We start from the raw sequence: 22,512 nt of genomic DNA, 5'->3' as shown, positions 1-22,512 counted from the left end.
TGAGGGTGATGATTAACAACAACAACAACAAAAGAAAGTGGGAAATCTGGGCCCTGGCCGGTGTGGCTCAGCGGTTAGAGCGCCCACCTGCGGTCCGGAGAGACCCGGGTTCGGTTCCCGCTAAGGGCATGTACCTTGGTTGCAGTTTGTCTCCGGCCCTGGTTGGTCGTGCGGGTGGCAGCCACTCGATGTGTCCCTTTCACATCGATGTTTCCCTCTCTCTCTCTCCCTCCCATTCTGTCTGTACAAAAAATGGAAAAATGTCCTCGGATGAGGATAAAAAAAAAAAAAAAAAAAAAATCAATTGACTTTTCCGGCCCTGGTTGGTCGTGTGAGTGGCAGCCACTCGATGTGTCCCTTCACGTCGATGTTTCTCTCTCTCTCTCCCCCTTCCTCTCTCTCCCTCCCACTCTATCTGTTCAAAAAATGGAAAAATATCCTCGGGTGAGGATTAAAAAAAAAAAAAAAAAAAAAGAAAGTGGGAAATCTGGGAGTGACATATTTTGTTCATTTTGTCCCAGACTGGCATTAGGGACAGACTTCTTCTAATAAAACTGAGGTGGATCAGGAGCCTGTCCAGGGTCATAGCACTTTCCTGCAGGTGGAGATTCAGGTTTTCTGTCAAGAGGAGACATCGATAACGTGATTAAAAAGTAGCTCAGGGTCATGGATCCTTCCTCACAGGAGAACATCTTGGATCCTGGAGGCATAGCCCCTCTAATTTAGTTTTTGTTTTCCAGCCTTACATGTTTTAGTTTAGTACCTGACTTCAGATTTCTTATTTGAAATCCAAGAAAACCTTCAGCTGGCAGGCTGACCTCGGCCAGCACCTTGTGTCACATGGCCTCTCACCAGACACAGGTGGGCACCCTAGATGCCTATTGAGTCATAGCCGCAGTTGACAGAACAAGAGAAAAGACGTCCTCAGAAAGAGCCTTCACTGATCAGATAGCTGTGTCCTTGTCCCCATTTAACTCTGTATCACGCACTGCTGATGCTGGGGCCAGGTCACTCTCTGTGGGGCTGTCCTAAGCACTGCAGGGTGCTGAGCAGCATCCTGGGTCTCCACCCACTTATGCCAGGCACACCCCCGGTCATGACAACCACAGATGTCCCCAGACATCACCCAATGTCCCCTGAGAGCAGAATTGCCCCAGGAGACCCACCTACTTCTTATTGCTCTGTTGTTATTTATTTTATTATTGTTATTTTTTTATCCTCACCCAAGTACATTGTTCTTTGCTTTTTTTTGCATTTATCCTCAGATAGAGTGGGAGGGTAAGAGGGAAACATTGATGTGAGAGAGACACATCGAGTGGTTGCCACCCACAAGGCCCCAGACAAACTGCAGCAGAGGTACGTGCCCTTAGCGGAAACCGAACCTGGGTCTCTCTGGTCTGTGGGTTGACACTCTAACCGCTGAGCCAAACCGGCCAGAGCTTTATTGTATTTTGTAAATAAACTTGTGTGTGCCGACGGGATGCATCACCTTTCTGTTGTCAATAGGCCACTAGAGAACAAGTGTTTTTTAGTTTCCAAGCAAAACAATTCCTTCCACTGATGTGGTAGATGTGATAGTGGAGTCCTTGGGGATGGTAAATGGATTTCAGCCCTTCTGGAAGCTGTCACCAAACTCAGCATCAGTGCGTTGTTCTTCTCTCATTGCCCTGAGCAGGGAGAAGGTTCAGCATCTTTGGAGTTTATGGCTGATACTCTGAAAACAGCTGTTAATGACCTGCTAGGCACCCTGAAAGGAGACTTGAGGCTTGCAAACACCCACCCAGGACTGGAGAGACTAGCCCCAGCCTGCCCTATGGGGCTGGCACAGAAGTGTGCCTGGTGCTCAGGAGGCCCTTGGTCCAGCTCAAAAGTGCCCCCCTTGACCACGAGGGTGAAGGGGCCGGGAGTGGACTTCTGAGCCCAAGCAAGCTCAGCACAGTGCCCACTCAGGGTGTACCCCTGCCACCAAGCCCTTCGTGTTGGCCCTTAGTGTCCCCTTGTGGAGAAAGGCAGGGAAGGGAGGGGAGGGACAGGAGAGCTGTCATCTGCCCATGGTCAAGGCCTAGTGGTCACCTGTTGGATCTGCTTCCATGAAATAGCTATGCCTTTTCTCCAAGGTGAACTTCTCAGATCTCTTCCCACTTTGAATTGTCACCCTTCTGCCCAGCCCTTCTTTATTTTATATCCTTAGTACTTGGCAATTGGTTACCTTCTCACAGAGTTTCCTTATCTCCTAGTGTGTATCATCTTCCATGGAATGTAAGGCCCTCGTGGATCTCTTTTTCCCACATTTCTCCTCCCCAGCACCTGGAGCTGTGATTACCCTCTAATTAAAGTGTCAATGAAGTGGGTTCCTAGAACCCGTGTTGAGTGTTGGGCACAGCCTGTTCCTTTCTGAAGCTAGAGGGCGCAGCAACTCTGCCCTCCAGTGACAAAGGTTTTAAAAGAACTTCAGCCCTGGTCAGTTTGGCTCAGCGGTTAGAGCGTAGACCTGCGGTCCAGAGAGACCTGGGTTCAGTTCCCGCTAAGGGCACGTACCTTGATTGCAGTTTGTCCCCGGTCCTGGTTGGGTCATGTGGGAGGCAGCCACTTGATGTGTTCCTTTCATGTGAATATTTCTCTCTCTCTCTTCCTCTCTCTCCTTCCCACTCTATCTGAACAAAAAATGAAAGAATGTCCTCAGGTGAGGATAAAAAATAAAAATAATAAAAAATAAATAAAAGAACTTCAAATGTAACTGGTGGTGCCCACGTTGCTGGCACCAGATCGATTGGGTGCTCGATAAAGGCACAGGTGATTCCTGGTGCCCCCATGGGGCAGTCCCAGGTATGCTTCTCAGGTAATGGCTGCTGGTCTCCCAAGAGTGGGCAGTGTGTCCTCTGCTTGTTCCCTGTCCTGAGTGGATGTGTCTGTGTAGAGGCGCCACTGACATCCTCCTCGGTCTCACAGATCATCCCCCCGAAGGAGTGGAAGCCACGGCAGACGTATGACGACATCGATGACGTGGTCATCCCAGCCCCCATCCAGCAGGTGGTGACAGGCCAGTCAGGCCTCTTCACGCAGTACAACATCCAGAAGAAGGCCATGACGGTTGGAGAGTACCGCCGCCTGGCCAACAGTGAGAAGTATGCAGCTGGGACCTGGCGGGTGTAGGGCAGGCCCCCTGAAACCCTGGGGGTGGAACCACACCTTAAAGGCCTCCACATCTCCTGATCTGCAAAGCCCTGTCCACCAAGGGTTCTGGAGGTGCAGAGATGGTAGGGCACATGCAGCCTCCCACAAAGCACATACTATCTGTCCTGGGTGTACTGGGTGGATCTTAGCACCTCATGCTCAGAGCCCCCCCCCAGTTCAAAGAGGGTGAAATCCAGACCCTCACCAGCCCATGGCCACCTGTTCACCTCACACGGCCCTCAACACTTACTACTGAGGGCTGCCCCCTGGGGTTTCGCTTTTATCCCCTGTCCCTGCAGTGTGTCCCCTACACCCTTCCATAATGTCTCGGCTCTGATAGTGCCTCTGCACAGGTGCTCTCTGACACACATTCCCATTTGCTGCTTCCTGGTTCAACGTGGTGCACACATGGGCACACTCATGCACGTTCTTTGTACTCATGTGTGCACTCGTGACCATTCACAGTGCATACCTGGTGCACTCACAGCACACTACTGCTATTTTCTTCTCCCTGTTCTCTGTACTCCTAGCTCCCTGGTTCTCTGAAATCATTTGTGCATTTCCAGAAGTGTCTTTCTCTCAAACATAAATGTACTATGAAGGCAGGGTGTTGTCTGCCTGCTCATGCACTGGCCCTGGCGCCCAGGACAGTGTCTGGCCCATAATCAGTGCTCTCATATGTGCTGAGCAGCGGGATGATGAGAGCTGCCAGAGCCTGCACCCATCACCTGCTCTCGCTGCCCCTGATGTGCGTTGTGATTGGATGCCACAGGCCCGGCTAGCTGATGAGATGGGATGGGTGGGCATTTTTCCAGGCAGGGCCGCCTGCTGGTCCTGTACACACCCTCCAGGATAAATGCTCTCCCAGCAGCAATGGAACCATATTTGTGTTCTCTGGGTTGGGCCCTGTGGTGGGGACAATGGGTCATCTGAGCAGAGCCCCTCCCTCATTGTCTCCAGCAGATGCCCTGGACCTGGCTCAGCTGTGAGCATCAGGCACATGCTCTGAGCCCCCCATTTTTGGTGTGATGTTTGCTTACAGATACTGCACTCCCCGGCACCAGGACTTCGATGACCTGGAACGCAAGTACTGGAAGAACCTCACCTTTGTCTCTCCCATCTACGGGGCTGACATCAGCGGCTCCTTGTATGATGATGTAAGTTCCCGAGGCCAAGAGGTTCTGGGAAAGTGAGGGACTCAGTTTACATGGCAGAGGTGAAGGAGTGTGAATGGGAATAGAATTGGAAATGGAAGTTAAAATGATACAGCCTGTGGTCCAGAGAGACCCGGGTTCAGTTCCCGCTAAGGGCGCGGACCTCTGTTGCAGTTTGTCCCCGGCCCTGGTCGGTCGTGTGGGTGGCAGCCACTCGATGTGTTCCTTTCACATCGATATTTCTCTCTCTGTTCCTCTCTCTCCCTCCCACTCTACCTGAACAAAAAGATGAGAAAATGTCCTTGGATGAGGGTAAAAAAAAAAAAAAAAAAGATACAGAAGCTTAGCTGGGCTTTCTGTTTGGGCTCCAGTGATGACTATATGCCTAATCTTAGAATGAGTCAAGAAGGGATCCTGTGATTTTTCTGACTTGCAGAATCTTGCCTACCGAGTCATAGAGCCTGTCTGTCCCGATTTACCACCCTTGGAATCCGGGAAGCCCCAAGTTTTTAGCTGGCCAGGCTGCAACTGGCTTCACCTGTGTCTGGACTGGGCTAGGGGGCTCTGGGGATACCCAGGTAACAGAGGAGGCCTGGCCTTGGCTTGTTCAAGGACATAGACCAGATGCTGATGGCAGTGATGCAGAGGCCTAGAGGTGCTGGTGTTAAACAGAGGGAGGTTTGAGCGGGACCCTTATTTTTTCGGGGACAGTTTATTAATATTTATGGGACCTCAGATAACCCTGGGATGGATGTCCTGAGGTTAATTTCAGATTTATTAATTTCAGAGAGAGCCAGTTCTCTCCTGGGGGTATTCTGCATAGGGTACCCTGGGCTAAAATCTGACCTTTTCACTTCCTGGGGTGGCCCTGTCTGTCCCCATGTCCCTCACCCCATGTTGTCACTCTGAAGGTCAACTCTTACTGGGACACTCTCTTTCATCCACTCAGCCCGTGCTCAGCATAAGAGCAACTGGTGGGCGCCACCTGAGTCCTGATGTTAGGTGGGGCTGGAGTTGGGTGGGAATAGCACCCCCTCCTGGGAAGGGTGGGGACCCTCCCAAACACCCAGAGAGGAGCTCATTAGAACAGGTGGGTCTTGTGACTCCCAAAAGGTTTCAGAAAAAACAGGACTGCTGCATGGGTGCCCACATGAATTGTTGGCCAGCATTTCATTTTGCCTAGAGTGGCCGCACCGTTGCATTCTGCCAGCAATAAGAGAGCGTTCCTGTTGCTCCATATCCTCACCAGCATTTGGTGTTGTCAGTGGTCCAGATTTTGGCCATTCTCATAGGTGTGTAATGGTAGTTCATTGTTGTGTGTGTTTTTTTAATCCTCACCTGAGGATATTTTTCCATTTATTCTCCAATAGGGTGAGAGAGAGAGAAAGAGAGATAAACATTGATGTGAGAGAGACACATTGATTGGTTGCTCCCCATACAACCCTGACCAGAGCTGGGAACTGAACTGAAACCAAGGTATGTGCCCTTGACCGCAATCGAACCTGTGACCTTCTGGTCTGTGGGCTGATACTCTAACCACTGAGCAAACTGTCCAGGGCACTCATTGTGGTTTTACTGTGCATTTTCCTGATGACATATGATGTGGAGCACCTTTTCATGTGCTTGTCATCAGTGTATCCTTGGTGAGGTTCAGGTCTTTGGCTCATTTTTAAGTGGATTGTTTGCTTTCTTTTTATTGAGCTTTAAGAGTTCTTTGTGTATTTTAGAAAACTGTCCTTTATCAGATAATACCTTTTGCAAAAAATTTCTCCTACTCTGTGGCTTGCCTTCTCATTCTCCTGAAGACCCTGCATTATTATTTTCAAATAAAAATTTAAGAATTAGAGCCTTGTCCAGTGAGAACCTCTGGGTTTGCTCTTGTGTGCTGCCTGCCATTGGTTGTAGTGATGGCCCATGAAGGACTCTGTTGCCCACTGAGCCTCAGTGGGGCCAATGCTGAGATCGTGAGCAGTGTCTGCCATAGGTTCCTGAAGGAGATGTGAGGCCCCGAGTTTCCCGTGCCTGACCTAGTACAACAGGCTCCTTTCACAGACGAGGAAACTTAGGCTCAGAGTAGAGAAATGACTTGCCCTGGTCACATGATGGGGTATTGCCTGACTTAGACTAGACCCCAGGTACCCCACCTATGGTCACATTGTGGATGTATGTGGGCTGGACAGTGAGGTTAATTGGCAGGACTTTAGGGAAATGACCTGTTTTTGATGTGCCCTTACCTTGGGCAGTTTTTATTCAAAGCAACCTTGGGTTTTTCTTTCTTTTCTTCTATTTTTTTAAATCCTCCTGAGAATATTTTTCCACTTATCTTAGATAGAGTGGGAAGGAGGGAGAGAGAGAGAGAGAAACATCAATGTGAAAGGGACACATTGACTGGTTGCCTCCTGCAAGATCCCGACCAGGGCCCGGGACGAACCACAAGTGAGGTATGTGCCCTTGACTGGAATCGAACCTGAGACTCATTGGTCTGCGGGCTGACGCTCTAACCGTTGAGCCTAACTGGCCAGGGCTGGGTTTTTCTTTCTTATACTGAGGAGTCTGGTCACTGCCCCCACCCCATGTTCTAGGCTTCTGCCAGGAATTACCTTGCAAAGACCAGCCACTGGTCTGGCCATATCAAGGGCCAATAATGTGGACAGGAGTGAGTGGTACAGGCTGGATTGGAATGGGAGGGATGTTGATGTTCAGTGAGCATCTCAACAGGCTTGAAGAGTTCTCTAGGGAATGGAAGTTGGTTAAAGCCTATTTTGTGAGGTTTTATGACAAGACACAATGTCTTTTGTGGCATTAGGAATAGCTGGGACTGGTAGGAGAGGATTCCGGCCTTGTTTGTTTGGTTCTGAGAACCGTCTCTATCTCCTCCATGGGGAGATTCCAGAAGGGCTGTCTGGCACCTTAGCTGGTCTAGCCCCAGTCGGCAATTGTCTTTCCCCTTCTGTCATTTGACTTTGAGGCACATTAGTTACTCATGACCAAACTGTGGTCTTTACTGCCAAGATTAACACATAGCTGAATGTGGAATCCAGAGAAAGCTGTGCCCAGCTACATGGCACAGGGCAGTCAGTTGGCATCTGCAGGGTCTGGCAGCCCAGGATGGGTTTTGGATACTGGGGTGGGCGAGGCTCTGATGTGGGCAGGTTTGGAGCTGACAGCTGGGCTCTTGGGCCCTCATGGGGGTCAGACTGCAGCTGGGGTCTCAGAGGGAAGGACACTCCCTGTTCTCCCACCAGTGTCTGGGGCTGGCGGGGCCTGGGTGCCCCAGGGATGGCCGACCCACTGACTGTGTGCTCACTGCCCTGCAGGATGTGGCCCAGTGGAACATTGGGAACCTTCGCACCATCCTGGACATGGTGGAACGCGAGTGTGGCACCATCATTGAGGGAGTCAATACCCCCTACCTGTACTTCGGCATGTGGAAGACCACCTTCGCCTGGCACACGGAGGACATGGACCTGTACAGCATCAACTACCTGCACTTTGGAGAGCCCAAGTCATGGTGAGTGTCCAGCCAGCAGCCTGACCTGCTTCACAGGGGGGAGGGTCTTTGCCGCCTGCAGGGTCAAGGGCAGGGGGAGGGCAGGTGAATAGGTTCCTCTGGGGACAGGCAGGCCTGGGGATACCTTCTAGGTGGCTCCCTGTGCTCAGGGCTATCAGGCAGAGTGGGCCAGGGTTGGAGCTCTGGTCGCTCAAGATCTACTGGCACTGCCCCCACTGGCTTCGGGGCAGCCTGAGTTTACCCACCATTTGGGGATGAGGGATATGTCCCCCTCAGAAATGAGTTTCCTGATTTGTGGAGTGTGGGGTTTGAACCTAGAGCCTCCCACTGAACATCGGCAGGTGCTGTGCTCCCTCGGTGCCTCCCTGGGCCGAGGAAGACATGTGGCTGTTGTACTGGGGGCTCTCCTGGGCTGCAGGCCTGGGGACTGGGTGGTCTTATGCACTGAGCCTCCCCTCACCTTTCTCTCGGTCTTTGGGTTGAGGGGTGTTGGCCCCTGCCTTGGAGTCCCCACTGGTTTGCAGGTGTTGGACAGGGGTCAGCGAGCTGGCCCGAAAAGCCACTCCGTGAGTGCTGGGTCCTGCCGGCTGGGTTCTATATCCAGTGTGTTCTATGTTCTGGAATCTGAGCTGAATACTCACCTTACAATTCAGTGGTTCTCAACTCTCCTAATTCTGCGACCCTTTAATATAGTTCCTCATGTTGTGGTGATGCCCAACCATAAAATTATTTTTGTTGCTACTTCATAACTGTAATTTTGCTGTTGTAATTATGAATTGCCATTGGAAATATGTGTTTTCTAATGGTCTTAGGCGACCCCTGTGAAACGGTCGTTCAACCCCCAAAGGGGTCATGACCCACAGGTTGAGAACCACTGCCTTACATCCAGAGTCTGCTGGCAGGCCGGGAGGCAACAGACTTCTGTCTGTTCACTGTTGTTTCTGCTAGAGACTTCTGAGCTAGGACATTGCATCTCCCTGCTTATCCCCAGCTGTCTTAGAAGGTTCTGTTGTCACAATAATCAGCGAAGCTCAGAGAGGTGGGAGGGGAAATAGGAGACCTGGAGCGGATTGTGGCACTCAGGACCTCAGCCAAGTAAGCTGGGGGCAGTGGAGGCAGGGGCAGGAGGACGCAGCACAGCTATGAACATAGGCAGACCCTGGCCAAGGCACCCCTTACCTTGGCTAGGCCTGTACCCATAGGCACCTCATCCCCTTTAAGTCACTTGGACCTCCTGGAGTCCTTTGCTGAGGGACGTGGGAACGGGAGCTCTGAGAAGAGTGCCCAGAAGCCAAGAGATTGTGGGTGGGAAGCCAGGCCTCCCTGTTCTGCCCTTGGTGTGTGACCATGCCCTCCTCACCTCTCATGAAAACCACGCAGTTTCTGCTCAGACAGGCAGGGAAGGATGGGGAAGAATGGTACACAGAAATGGCGGGGGATTATGTATGTGTCCCAGGGCTACTGTAACAAATGATCACAGCCTTAACCCACATGCTTTTATTCTGTCACGTTCTGGAGGTCAGGAGTCTCACAGAGCTAATACCCAGGTGTGGGCTGGGCTGTTTCTTCTAGAAGCTCCAGGGGAGAATCCAGACTTTCCCAGCTTCTAGAGGCACCACATCCCTGGCTCGTGGCCCTGCCTCCAGCCTCATAGCCAGCAGCACAGCCTCTTCTGTCTCTGACTCTGACCCTCCTGCCTCCCTCTTACAATGACCCATGATGACACTGGGCTCGTGCCTCTGGGGAATCCAGGGTCATCTCCATTCCAGGGTCCTTAATCTATCTGAAAAGTCTTGCAGTATGAGGTGCCATGTCCACATGTCCCAAGACTAGGACTGGGGTGTCTTTGGGGCCATTATCCTGTCAACCCTGGGCCCTCTGGCCTTTGAACTGCTACTTTGAGTATTTTGGGGGGCTCCTGTTACAGTTCCATGAGCCTCTTGTTTTTAGTCCACTTCTCTCCTTTGGTGGCATTCTGTGGCTTTGCATTAACCCTTGATTATCGAAACCTCCAGGAGGGGAGGTATTTGCCTTTTGGGGATAAATTTGGAGAGAGACTGACGAGTTGGTGATGCCCTTTTCATGAAGGCTGGAATCTCACGCCCACGAGCCTGATTCTGAGCACTCGGGCACAAGTGTTTTCTGGTCAGTGGCACTGTCCCAGTGCTGGCCAGGAGGTCCCAGTGGCGGCAGAGCCACCCTGTCTTCTCTCTCCATGGCAAGGCTAGGCTGTGACTCCCCACTCTGCCCCAAGTCCACACCTTCAGGCCAGGAGGGTGGGGCCCGGGAACACAGCTTGTAGGGTGAGTGGGGAGAGAGGCTCTGCTCCTCCCCGGGGGCTCTGCGTGCCATGCTCTGTGGGCTGGACAGGCTGAGTGCCCACAGGTAGCCTTCTGACTCCCCATGCAGATCCACAGGCTGGGTTTGTGTTTGCATGTGAGTGTGAAAATACTTGTGAGTGTCTGTGTGAGTGTATATGTATGTGCTTGTATGTGTGTGAGTATATGTATGTATATGTGTATGAATGCATGTGTGTGTATGGGAGTATCTATTAGTGTATGTATATGTGTGTTTATGCATGTGTGTGTTTCTGTATGTGAAGTGTTCTTGTGTGTGTGTGTGTGTGTGTGTGTGTGTGTGTGTGTGCTGGGCCTGATAGCTAGCCTGGATGGTAATGACTTGGCCCTGTATCTGAGTTAACTGCCCTCTGCTGCCCAGTTCAGTCAGGTGCAGCTCCCCTGAGGGCCACTAGATGGCGCCCTTCCCTTCCCCATGGACTGTTGGCTTCCTGCACCTCAGTGGAAATTTCCTAAGGTTCTTTTTATCCTTTTTAGACTCCACCTTTTTAGAATGCACTGGGCAGTTATCATCCCAGTCCCCTTGGGAGCCACAATAGGAGGTGCCTGGCAGGTGGATGGGCCATAGAAACACTGCCTCCGATCTGCTTAGCCTTGCTAGAATGCCCCAGTTTTGGTTGGGATCTGCCAGCTAGAAGGACCTTAAGGGAAGAAAACCCATCTTTTCCTTAAAACAAAAAGAGAGAGACAGAAAGAAGCCAATGCTGAGTCTTGGCACGTGCTGGCTGAGGGCAGGTTGCGCTCTCAGATGTGACCCTGGGGCAAAAGTGTGTTCTGGGGGCACGAGGCCCTGTAGTAGGCAGTGAGGATGCCCAGGAAAAGTGCTAGTTTCAGGGAGGTTGGCACAAGAAGTGGCATCAGAGAGCCTGGGAAGGAGGCCAACTGGTCATGAGAAGGTGAGGGCCACAGAAAGTGGCAGGGATAGAGGGTAGTGGGAAAGTGGTGGGACTGGCTTTGAGTGAGGTGAAGCATGAGACAATGCAGTGCAAAGTCCCTGAGAACTGTCCATGGGAGGAGACTCTGGGAATCTGAGGGCACAGCAGCCCCCTTGCTGCGTGGGGCAGCAGGACAGATACTTGGCTCTGCATGCTCACCTCCTGTCGCCAGCACTCGGTGCTCTCCAGGCCACAACCGCTGAGGACAGCCCCCCTGCTGTTTCATGCTGCATCCTGGTTTGCTTAAGGTGGCCCTTGTGTCCACCCACCACCCACCTCCACCCTTTCCCTCAGCCCCATTCCTGAGAGCAGCGGCCATCAGCAGAGCCAGCATTGAACACAGCAGCGTGTCTTCTGATGGGAAGAATGTTCCAAAAGATACCTTGACCTTGATCTTGGTTTCTGGGACTGAAGAGGGGTGGGATTGAATGTGGGGGTCTCTCACGCTGACCGAGTGTGGCCAGTGGAAAGGGGCTTCTCAAAGTGTGGCTGTGTAGTGTCCAGCTGTAGAGGCCTCTGCCTCCCTCCCCTGCCAAGCTCCCTGCTCCATGCCTGGTCAGCTCAGCCCAGTCGTCATGATGGGCACCCGTTCAACTCTGTATCTCCTTAGGATCAAGGTGGGGATGTTGGCATAAGCATCTCCCCACCAGACCATGGGCCCTGTGAGGGAGGGCCCTCAGTCTTCCTTTTGTACCCAGCTCCCAATAGGGGCCTGGCACAGAGAGGGCCTGGGTAACTATCAGGACACCGGTATGCTGGGACCACAGTAACCTCTCAGCCTGTTAGAGCCCCAGTGCGCTGAGGTTTCCATTGTGTGTAACCGGTGCCATCCCTGTGGGAGTTAATCCTGGTCATGCTCTGTCATGGGGCCAACATGGACACCAGCTTGGGGTGGGGGGCAGGTGAGGTGGCCTCTTGCCCCTAGGCTGGGAGCTCAGAGAGCCTCCTGGCATCCCCTTGGGAGGGTGGTGCCCTGCTGCCACCCCTCCTCTGGGCCCTCGGAGAGGAGACGTTCTCTGGCAGATTGTGCTAACACGTCTGTCTCCCTAATATATGTACTGCTCCGCTTGCATCTACAGTAGCTTAATTGCAACCATTTCAGAGTATTTCGGTAGCACTTTTTTTAAAGTGTCAACGTCCTCAGGTTTACAGCGTTTTATGAAGCCTTTCTGGGTCTGTTGCTACTTAGGTAGTGTGATTTGTGTGTCAAAGTGACGTGAACAGCCTGGTGTCAATACAAGCGTGGAGTTTGCTTTGAAAGGCTGGCAATACATGGTGCTCTCAGGCAGCGAGGCTAAGAATATCTGAAGCATTTGAGTGCTTCAGAATTCCTTTTGAGATGGGGTTTTAAAATAGACCAGCACTTGTACTCTCCCGAGGCCCAGCCTTCCCTCTGCCTGGCCTTCCTGCTGCTCTGCCACCCTGTTGGCTATTGAGGCCAGGAGGGTGGGTGGGCATGGGCATTGGGAAGTGGCAGCGCTGGCCAGGCAGGGCTCAGTGTCCAGAGGCCGTGCCCTATAGAACCTGCTGTCCTAGGCCAGACACCAGCTTTAGAGCTGTGGGTGGTGGTGTTTAGCCAGAGATGATATCCCCACAGTATGTCCCAGGGCCACTCTGCCTGAGGGCCTCCCGTTGGCCATCTACCACCGGGTTCAGTCCCTGTGCGTCTCAGGACTGATCAGCTCCCAGGCCCATCATTGGAAACCTCAGCTCCATATGTGATAATCAACCTCATATTTCACACATGTGGCACTAAACAGTGTTTCTAGCAGTATCACCACATGCAGCACCTGCCACCTCCTGTCCTCTCTGCTGCTTCCAAGTGTCCCCAGGAAAGAGTTCTAGGCTGGCAGTCGGAGCACTGGGCTCTGGTCAGTCCTGTCTCCCTGGGCACTTCTGGACCATCTGGAGTGTGCTGTGCACCCTGAAGAAGAGAGCAGAGTGCCTGTTGCCCTTTGCAGGGGACCCTGGCACACACTGCTGCCATCATAAGGAGTCAGTCTCCCTGGTCCTGCTGTGGTTTCAGCCTGCCCCCCAGGGTAGGGGAAAGTGCTTTGTGGCATATCCTGTGTAACTGCATGCTGGGCAAGGGCTGGCAAAGACTTTGGGGTGCCTACTACCCCTGAGTCACAGGGCAGGCCTGTGAGGGTGAGGCTGGCTTGGGCAGTGAGTTCAGCTGAAGGAGCCAAGGACCACTGCAAAGAGCAGAAGCTGGAGGCTTCTACAGTGTCAGGTAAGGCGGATGAGGGGCCAGGAGCCCAGTGCTCTGTGCTGCCCAGAGCCGCACGACAGGCGCCGGGGCCCCTCGTGGGCTGCTACACTGCGATGGCTGGGGTGCAGGCTGTCCAATTGCAGATTTTCCTTTCTATATTTTAAATACTGCGAGTGAGGGAAAGCCTCTCTCAGGTGACTGAGGCCAGAGCAGAAGTGTTTTAGCTGAAGGAACATCAACACAGTCTAGGCAGAGTCACCACCCCCATTCGTCTTCGTCCTCCTAAACTCCCTCTGGTTCTACTTGCTCTTGGAGGAGGTGGAGATGTCTGTTTCCCTGTGGAAGGGGGTGTGTCCTGGGGGAAGATGCTATCCTGCCTCTGGGGGTGGGCCCTCAGGGCTGTGACCTTGGCCTTCAGGCCCCAGACTCTGTAGCACCCCATGAGGGTGGCAGTGCAGGTTCCCTGAGTTCTGTCTCTGGTCTCCCCCGCCCCTCCGGCACTCCCACTTTGATTTATCTGGGATACAGTCTTCCAAGTCTCTGGTGTCAGTGTCTCAGCATGGGGCACAGGGGAGAGAGTCTGATTGTGCTCCTATAAGGGGCACGGAGCCCTCACTAGCTCATGGATGGTCCTGAGGTGCAGTGAGCGGATCCTTCTGTACAGGGTTGGTGGAGGGAATGCTGGTAGGAGAGCCTGGGAGTCTAGGAAAATTTTCTCAGAGCACTGCCCTTTTGCTGACCTTTCAGAAGCTGATGGATGCTCCCAGGGGGTTGGAGAATTTTTCCCTTTGATTTAGCTATACCTAGAGTTTTTCTTTGGCATTTTGCTCAAGGGATTTTCATAGGAGAGGGATTGGACAGCCTTTGCTGCCAAGAAATCCCCAGCAGGCATAGCCATCTCTGCCTGTGCTTGATGCTCTGGAGATGGCACGTGCCTGTGAGTGTGCAAGTATGTGCATGTGTGTATACACATGTGCATTGCATGCGTGTGTGCATTACCTTTGTGCACATGGCAGTCCTGCTGCGTGTGTTGAGGTTGTGTGTGCACACATGCTTGTGTGTGCATGCACTGCTGGTTCCCATGTGACCTGCTCTCTGACCTGCAGCCTGCGGAAGAGGCTGGGCCCAAGATTGATGGGTTTGTTGCTCAGGCAGAGCAAGGCTCTTTTGGTGGGTTTCGGGGGGTACTGCTGGTCAGTGTCAGTCCTCTTCCCAGCTGTACCTCCTGCAGCACTGAATAATCCCTCCCTCCCTTTCCCTCTTCCTTTCCTCCCTCCTCCCTGCTTTCTATCTGACTGTCCAAAGCCAACTCCCCAGGCCTGGCTATAGGTGGTGCTGGTGGACCATAGAGCCTGGCCCAGGCCTTGGGAGGTCCTCTGCTTTGTGGTCAGGGAGCCAGACTGAGGTGGGTGATGGAGCCATGGGAAGCTGACCAGGCAGTAGCCCCGAAGGCCCTTGGTGGAGAGCACTGGTTTCTGGAGGAGGCCTGGTTGGCCATGTGCAACTTTATGGCTTCTGAGACTCCAGGGCAGCAGTCACCAGGGGGTTCCCATTCCCTGAGTCAAGCCCAGCCCCCTCCTCCAGCGGCAAGGGTAACTCCTCCTAGTCATCTTGCTCTGGCAAGATCCTGAAAGGCCCCTGGTGGAGGGGAAGGCTCTGTGTCAAGGTTGATAGAAGCCTGACAGCTTCACAATTTGGTTCCAATAACAGCTTCCCAACACCACACCCTGTCACCAGTAAAAGATACAAGAGCAGATAGATGTTCCCCCTCCTCCCCTCACTCACCCCAGGTCAGCCTAACCCCCACTTGGTGTCTGGGGACAGAGTTCGTGTGGCTGTGGTGCCCGGAGAGGTCAGATGAACAAGACCTACAAGATGTCTGGAGGCGGCCTGGTTTGTACCTGTTGACACGCTGGGGAAACCTAGGTCCTGAGCTAAGATGACAGAAATATAGCAACAACGAGTGTTTTAGAGCAGAGACCTTCTCCTGAGAGCAAATGTAAAGTCCATGTGTTCAGGGGAGCTGTGAGTTACTGGGCTCATGTCGGGGTGGGGTCATGGAGAGGCAGGGAGAGCCTTCTTGATTACCTTTCCAGAATCTCCTCTTTTCATTGTTCATGGTCACGATACCAAAGCTGGTTGTCCTTTATTCCATTTGTGCCCAACTCACTTGCCCGCTGCCTCCAAGCCTCCTGCATATGTGTCAGGGTGACCAGTGTGACTTTCCTGGATTCAGAACTGGAAGTCCTGCATCCTGGAATGTTCTCAGGCCCTAAAAAACCTTGGTGCTTGGTCACCCTAGAGTGTGTGAGTGTGCTCTCATATTGCACGAGTGTGTGCATGCATGTGTGCAAGTGTGCCCACATGTGACTGCCAAGAACCCAGACCGGGGCTATTGTTCCTAGCTGGGTGTTGCAACCCTGTGCTCTGGCGCTTGGGATCACAACGGTGGCATAGCGCTAGCATAAGTGGTTTAACACCCTGGCTGGGAGAGTCTGTGCACGCAGGTGCCTAGGGGAAGGACAGCTGTGTCACCCAGACTCCCGTCCAGCTGTCTTGCACATCCCTCAGCCTCACTCTTGCCAGAACCACACTATCACCCTAATGCCTCCAGCCCTGGCTTTCTGCTTGTCAGGATTTGTGCAGTAAATCTAAAACTGAGAGCTGGTTTTGGCATTCAAAAAATCAATTCCTAATGTTGGAGACACCTTCGAGTTTCACACTGGGCAGTCAAGTGTCATTGGACTATGAGACTAGGATTGCATTGTTAGTCACCGTGGTGGGTATGGCAGTGGGCAGTTTCAGAGAATTTGTGTAGCGTGGCACCACACAGTTTTAATCACAGATCCTTCCATTTGCCTGACTTGCTTCTCACCAACCTTCCCTGCACTGAACTCTTAACAGCCTGGCTGAACCTAGCGGTGAGTCATGTGAGAACACGTGCACTGTGCCACTCAGGTGGAGGAGGGTACCAGGAAACCCAGTGTGTTTAGGGGCACTCACCCAGGGGGCTCCCACATTCGGTGCCATCTGTCCCTGTGGGCTTGTTCCTTGTGTTGTTGCAGCACACAGACACAGTTGGTATTTGTTCAGGGAATGCAAAGTGATTTTAGGCTCGAGTTAAGCAGAGGAAGGTCAGCCTTCTGCTAAGGAAAAATTTTGCCATGTGCTCTCCTCCAGAGCAAGCAAGACTGGAGTGGGGGGTTCTGATATTTTGGACCAGCTGTTGCTGTGCCATGAGCCTGGACAGCTGGGTGTCACTGCAGTCGGTGGAATTAGGAAATTGGCTTTTTGTTCAGGGTGGAAGATCCCAGGATGGACTGGGGCCAGGAGTGTCTGATGCAAACTATGAGGTTGTTTCCTTGTTCCTTAGACCTTTGTTACATCAAACTATGAGGTTGTTTCCTTGTTCCTTAGACATTTGTTACAAGTTTGTCTATTTGTCCACTGTTTTTGTGGTATACTCCATTTTTTAAAAGACTTTATTTTTTCAAACTGTTTTAGATTTATAGAAAAGCTGAGAATAAGAGTACAGAGACTTTCTGTGCGCCTCACACCTGGCTTTTTTATTTTTTTATTTTTGTTAATCCTCACCTGAGGATACTCTTTCATGGCTTTTTTTTTTTGATAGAGTAGAAGGGAGGGAGGGAGGGAGAGAAAAACATCAATGTGAGGGAGGCACATTGATTGGTTGCCTCCCACACTACCCTGGCAGGGGCTAGGGATTGAACTTGCAACCCAGGCACATGCCCTTGACCGGGAATCAAACCCTCTACCATTCGGTCTGTAGGCCGATGCTCTAACCGCTGAGCCAAACCAACCAGGACTGGCTTCCTTATTACCACTTCTCAGCTTGGTCTGTGTGTCACAGTTAATGCACTAATACTGGTACATTTCTATAACCACAGTCCACACTGTAGGCAGACTTCCTCTGTTTTCCCTAATGTCCCTTCTGTCCCAGGATCCAGTCCAGGATCCCACATGACATTTAGTTGTCACATTACCATAGGCCCCTCTGGGCTATGACAGTTTCTTGGACTTTCCTTGTTTTTGGTGACCTTGACAGTTTTGAAAAGGGATTTTGTTGAAAGTCCCTAAATTGGGATTTGTCTGGTGTTTTTCTCGTGGTTAGACCTTACTCTGGGAGGAAGACCCCACAGTGAAGGGCCCTTCTCATCCCATCATGTCTAGGGTCATGTGTCACCACAACTTACCACAGTTGACAGTGACCTTTACCCCCTGGCTGAGTGTGTTGGTCAGGTTTCTCCACTGTAAAGTCACTCTCTCCCCCTTTCCATGCCGTTCTCTTTGAAGTGTATTTAAAATACTTCCAGTATCAGAACAGGGAAGAGTATAATTAGCAGAACAGCCCCATGCCCAGTACCCAGATTGGGCAGATGTGAGCCTTCTGGCATGCTTCTGTCAGATATTTTTCATCTCTTTCCTTTCTCCTTTTCTCAGGTTGTGGTGGTTTTAGTATTTCTGTTGCTCCACAATAAATCAGCCCAGAGTTATGGCTTACATTGATTAGCTCACACTTCTGTAAGTCAGAACCGAGGCACAGGCGGCTGGGTCCTCAATTCAGGGGCCCAGAGGCTGAAGTCGAGGTGTCGGCGGGCTGGACCCTTTTCCGGGAGCTCTGTGGAAGGTCCACTTCTAGGCTTATTCAGGTCGTTGGCAAAGTGAGGTCCCTGTGTCCTCACAGGCTGCCAGCCTTGGGCTGCTGCTGTCTCCACCTAGAGGCCGCTTTTAGGTGTCCCCCTATATCCCCAGGACATCCTTGGGGTATCCCCCTCACTTGGCACCTCTGACTTGAGGAAGAGCTCTACCCCTCTGAAGAACTCACCTGCTTAGGTAAGACCCACCAGAGTAATCCCTCTATTTTAAGGTTTACTGATTTGGGACCTTAATTTTGACAGCAAAATTCCCTCATGGAAGCACTAAGAGGCATGGTGGAATAACTGAGAACAAGTGTGTGAGCTCCCAGGGGCCAGAAGTCTTGGGGGCATCTGAGAACTATGCCTGTTATATTGTGGTCCCCTTTTTCTAACCTTTTTTTTTTTTTTAATCACAGAGCATAACATGGTACAGAAAGTACACAAAATACATCTGTACCAAATATATATATATATTTATATACAATTTGTCCAATGGTTCTGAAGCCAGCCCCATGGGACCCTTGTGATGTCAGGAAAAGCATCTTCTCTCCTACTCTGGTGCCCTTCCCTTTGAGGCTCTCTCCTCACCCAGAACTGATGACCATCCTCCTGACTTTGAGGGTGCTGTGTCATTGCTTCTCTGTGTCATTTTTCTGCTTGTGTCTGTGTCCCAGGGCAATTGAGTGTTGGCTAGATTTGAACTCCATACAAATGGACTCAATTTGTATCTTGCATTCATCCCTGTTACATATCATGATAATTTATTCATTTTCATGGCTGTATAATTTCCCATTGTATGACTGTTCCTCCATCTGTTTGTCTGTTCACTGTTGATGGAGATGTGGGTTGTTTTCAGTTTGCAGCTATTGCAAACGATGAGTCATCTTTTACCTGCCACTGTGTAAGAAGTCCATCACTATACATGAGGATGTCATGAGAAGTAACAATACTAGTAGCTTCTTTTCATGCTTTCTACATGCTAGGTGGTGCTTGGAGTAACTCCTTGTGCTTATCTGTGGCTCCATCCATCTTCCATCACAGATGAAGCAGAGACAGTAGCTTGGGGCCACTGGCTTGGAAGTGGTTGGACTGCGGCATAAACTCAGCCATGGGCCCAGCCGGCATTTCTTTTTTTTTTTTTTAACCTCACCTGAGGACATTTTTGCATTTATCTTCAGATAGAGCAGGAGGGAGAGAGGGAGGAAGAGAGAGAAAGAAACATTGACGTGAGAGAGACATATTGAGTGGCTGCCACCCACACCACCCCAACTGGGGCCTGGGACAAACTGCAACTGAGGCACGTGCCCCCAGTGGGAACCGAACCCAGGTCTCTCTGGTCTGAGGGCCGACACTCTAACCACTGAGCGAAACTGGCCAGGGCCCAGCCGGCATTTCTAAGCACTGCTCCACCCTGCCCCTGCCCCTCAAATCATTGTCGTTTTTTTTTCATTTATCTTCAGATAGAGTGGGAGGTAGAGAGGAAGGAAGACAGAGAGAGAAACATCGATGTGAGAGAGGCACATTGACTGGTTGCCACCCACAGGACCCCAACCGGGGACAAGGACAAACTGCAACTGAGGTACATGTCCTTAGTGGGAACTGAACCCCGGACTCTCTGGTCCGCGGGCCGATGCTGTAATCGCTGAGCCAAACCGGCCAGGGCAAATCATCGTCCTTTGAACCAGGAAGGGTAGCAGGTTCTGGCCAGGTTCAGCTTTGGGGACAGGGTACATTCCCAGATGGCAAATTTGGTCTGAACTTGAAGGCCAAGTTCAGGAGAGAAGGACCTTTTCTTACAGGGTCCCTGAAACAATCACTGAATCAAACTCTACTAGCTAAAACAGAAGCTGGTAGGTTCTTTTGGGAGATGGAGGGATGATGCAGGAATGTGGGGCCCCAGTCCGACAGAGGCTCTGCCACCTTCCACACATGGCTTCCAGGTTACCCTGGGCGTAAGCGTCCAGGTGGGGCAAGAGGGAGAGAATGTTCAGGAAGCTTTGATAGACAGGCCTGAGAGGCAGCACCCATGGCCTTCTGCCCACATCTCATTGACTGTTGTCCAGTTACATGACCACACTTTAGTGTGGGAGGACAGGAAACCTACTCTGTGTGTCCAGGAGAAGGGAAAGGGCTGGGTGCTGAACGAAGGTCTCCAGGTTGTAGAAGGAGACGGGCCTGCTCGAGCCCTGAACTCACACGAGGACAGATGCCATCTGTCAGGAAAGGAGCTTATGGAGTGGCTGGACTCCCCCCACACCTCCAGCAGGGCCAAGGCTGGCAGTCTTGGCAGCCTGGGAGCCCCTGAGGTAGATACAGGGAAGCTGCAGGGGTGAGGAAGTCTGTGGAAGGATAGGGAGCAGAGCTGGAGGGCTGGCAGCTGGATCAGGAGCTGAGTCTGAAGGTTCCTGGGCTAGAAAGCTACTGCACTGAGGCATTCCAGGATGATTCCACTGGCCAGGAGGGTGAGTTAGCATGGGAAGGAGGGTCCAGGGCCTGGGTGGGGGTGGGTAGGGCGGGTCAGCCCGGCTGTCTGGTCACCAGCCCACCCCACATGGGTATGATCATCTCCTGTCCGTCTGCCATGCGTGGCTATGGCTGCAGGCATCAGTGACTCTTGCACAGTCCCGCTGGCTTGCTTTGGCAGGAGCAGATGGCCCTTCATTACAGAGGCTTTTGTTCAAAGTAGGTGCTTTAGAGTTGGCCCGGCATACTCCACGCTGGCTGGCACTATTGTGAGGCTGCAGGGTTTTTGCTTTAGGACTGCTGGAGCCAAGGAAGCCTTCCTGGCCCCCACATAGCTGGTTCTGGGCTAGAGAGTACCAGGCGAGAAGCCGGAAGCCTTTCCCTGCCCACCACTCTAGAAACTGCTGGTTCTGTTTGAAATGTCAATCTGGAGATCCTCCCACGGGCAGTGTTTAGATTAGAGTTGCTTCAAACTGTGGGGGCTCTGTGGCAGCTGCAGGGATGGTGGTGAGGGGCTTTCTGCTGCAGAAAGAGAGGGTGTCCTGGCCCAGAGTTGCTTACCCCCACACCTGTCATTCTAGCTGAGCCATGAGCAATTTGGGTTCTGTTTGCAGGGTCTCGTTTCCATGGCAAGGTTGCTGCCAACAGATTTAAGCTCCCCAGGATGGAGATTCCTGTGGGCCTGTGAGTAGGAGAGCCTGCGTTAGCTTTGCCTACAAATCTGGCAGTGAATGTGCTCCTTTCATGTTGGTCCATCAGCAGCAGATGGGAGCCCTCATGGCCTTGGGATTGTGGGGTAGGCGCAGGATGGGACCAGAGGTGGCCGTGTCACAAGGACAAGACACCCGAATGGCCCTTGTTCAGCAGCTTCCCTGTGAGGCTTGGTCTGTCTGCTCTCTCTTGCCTGATTGCGAGCTGAATAGAGCTGAGCCAGGGCCCAGAGAGACTTGGGAGTGATCCCAAGTTCCCTGTGGCTATTACCTCCTGGACAGTAGGCTGAGACCCAGATGGTCTTACTCAGGGATGCTGGAACCTCTGATGGTCACAGTGTCTGTTTATAAAGATTGTGTAACCCTCATGCCCACTGCTCTAGAAAGCCAATCCCCTAGTTAAGAGGGCAGGTCAAGGATAGCCAGGGCCATCTCTGGTGGGGCCTGTCCTTCTAGTTGCCAGGGGCCTTGGCTGCCAGTGTATCCACATGAGGTTCTGTAAGCCTTGTGTGTCTGTGTGACAATGAATGCAAACACCAATGACATTGGAAGTCGTTTTGACAGACCTGGAGTCTCCCACACTCAAGGTCAGGACACTCACTGATCTCAACCTGCTGAGACCTGGACTTCAGCCACTCTCCCAGACCTGTGCCAACTCATTCCCACATCCCGGGCTTGTGCTGGTATGTGTTGGGGGTGGCTGACGTTGGCCTGTCTAATTCCTCTCCATTCTGGTCAAATGGGAACCAAGATCTTTCTCTCTCAAGCCAGCAGCCCCTGTCCCTTCAGAACCTTCTCTCCTCTCAGTAGACCTGTTCTCACTCTTTCCTGTTCAGACCGTTTATTCCTGTTTCAACAGGAATAAATCACGGGTGTCCCCTGCTAAGGCATACAGGCTGCTGGAGGAGGAGTTTGGTGGCAGCAGCAGCCAGCGTCACCAGCTACTGAGGGGTCCGGGCACAATGGTGGTTTTATGAGCAGAAATTCAGGCCAGTTCTATGAGGAAGAGATTGAGGTCTTTGTAAATGGCACTGAGTTCTCATTGGCCCCGAGTCCCACGAATTGGTCTCCCTGCCTGGCAGCGTTGGCAGTTTCTTCCCACTCTTACTAGATGCTTAGTCGCCTGTGCTGCCTTTCAAAACCTCACCTGAGAAGGACCCCACCTCCCCCAGCTTTAAAAACAGCATAAAAACAAGCACGCTTGGCACCCTTGGTCCTGTCACATAACAAAAATGATTCACGGGCCTATAATAAACGGGCTGGGGATCAGATGCCTCTAATTCAGTGATTAATTGTAGGCTCAACACCACTCATTTTGTAAAGTCTGTTCCTTTAATT

At 52.0% G+C, this 22,512-nt stretch overlaps 1 protein-coding gene across 4 annotated transcripts in view; it reads left to right on the top strand.

Moving 5' to 3' along the window:
• Positions 1–22,512, top strand: part of KDM4B (lysine demethylase 4B) — a 110,583-nt gene that overhangs the window by 12,523 nt on the left and 75,548 nt on the right. For all 4 annotated transcript variants that reach the window (XR_004956427.1, XM_036240336.1, XM_036240335.1 and 1 more), the window contains exons 5-7: positions 2,950–3,125; positions 4,217–4,331; positions 7,646–7,839. Coding sequence is in view for 3 of the 4 variants with exons in the window: in XM_036240336.1 (XP_036096229.1) it covers positions 2,950–3,125; positions 4,217–4,331; positions 7,646–7,839 (485 nt within the window). In the remaining variant the exon portion in view is untranslated. The remainder of the gene's footprint in view (positions 1–2,949; positions 3,126–4,216; positions 4,332–7,645; positions 7,840–22,512) is intronic.

The sequence above is a fragment of the Molossus molossus genome, unplaced genomic scaffold (assembly GCF_014108415.1).
Source record: "Molossus molossus isolate mMolMol1 unplaced genomic scaffold, mMolMol1.p scaffold_m16_p_4, whole genome shotgun sequence".
Lineage (NCBI taxonomy): Eukaryota > Metazoa > Chordata > Mammalia > Chiroptera > Molossidae > Molossus > Molossus molossus.
Note: the sequence above shows the minus strand (reverse complement) of the source record. Positions and strands in the feature narration are given on the sequence as shown.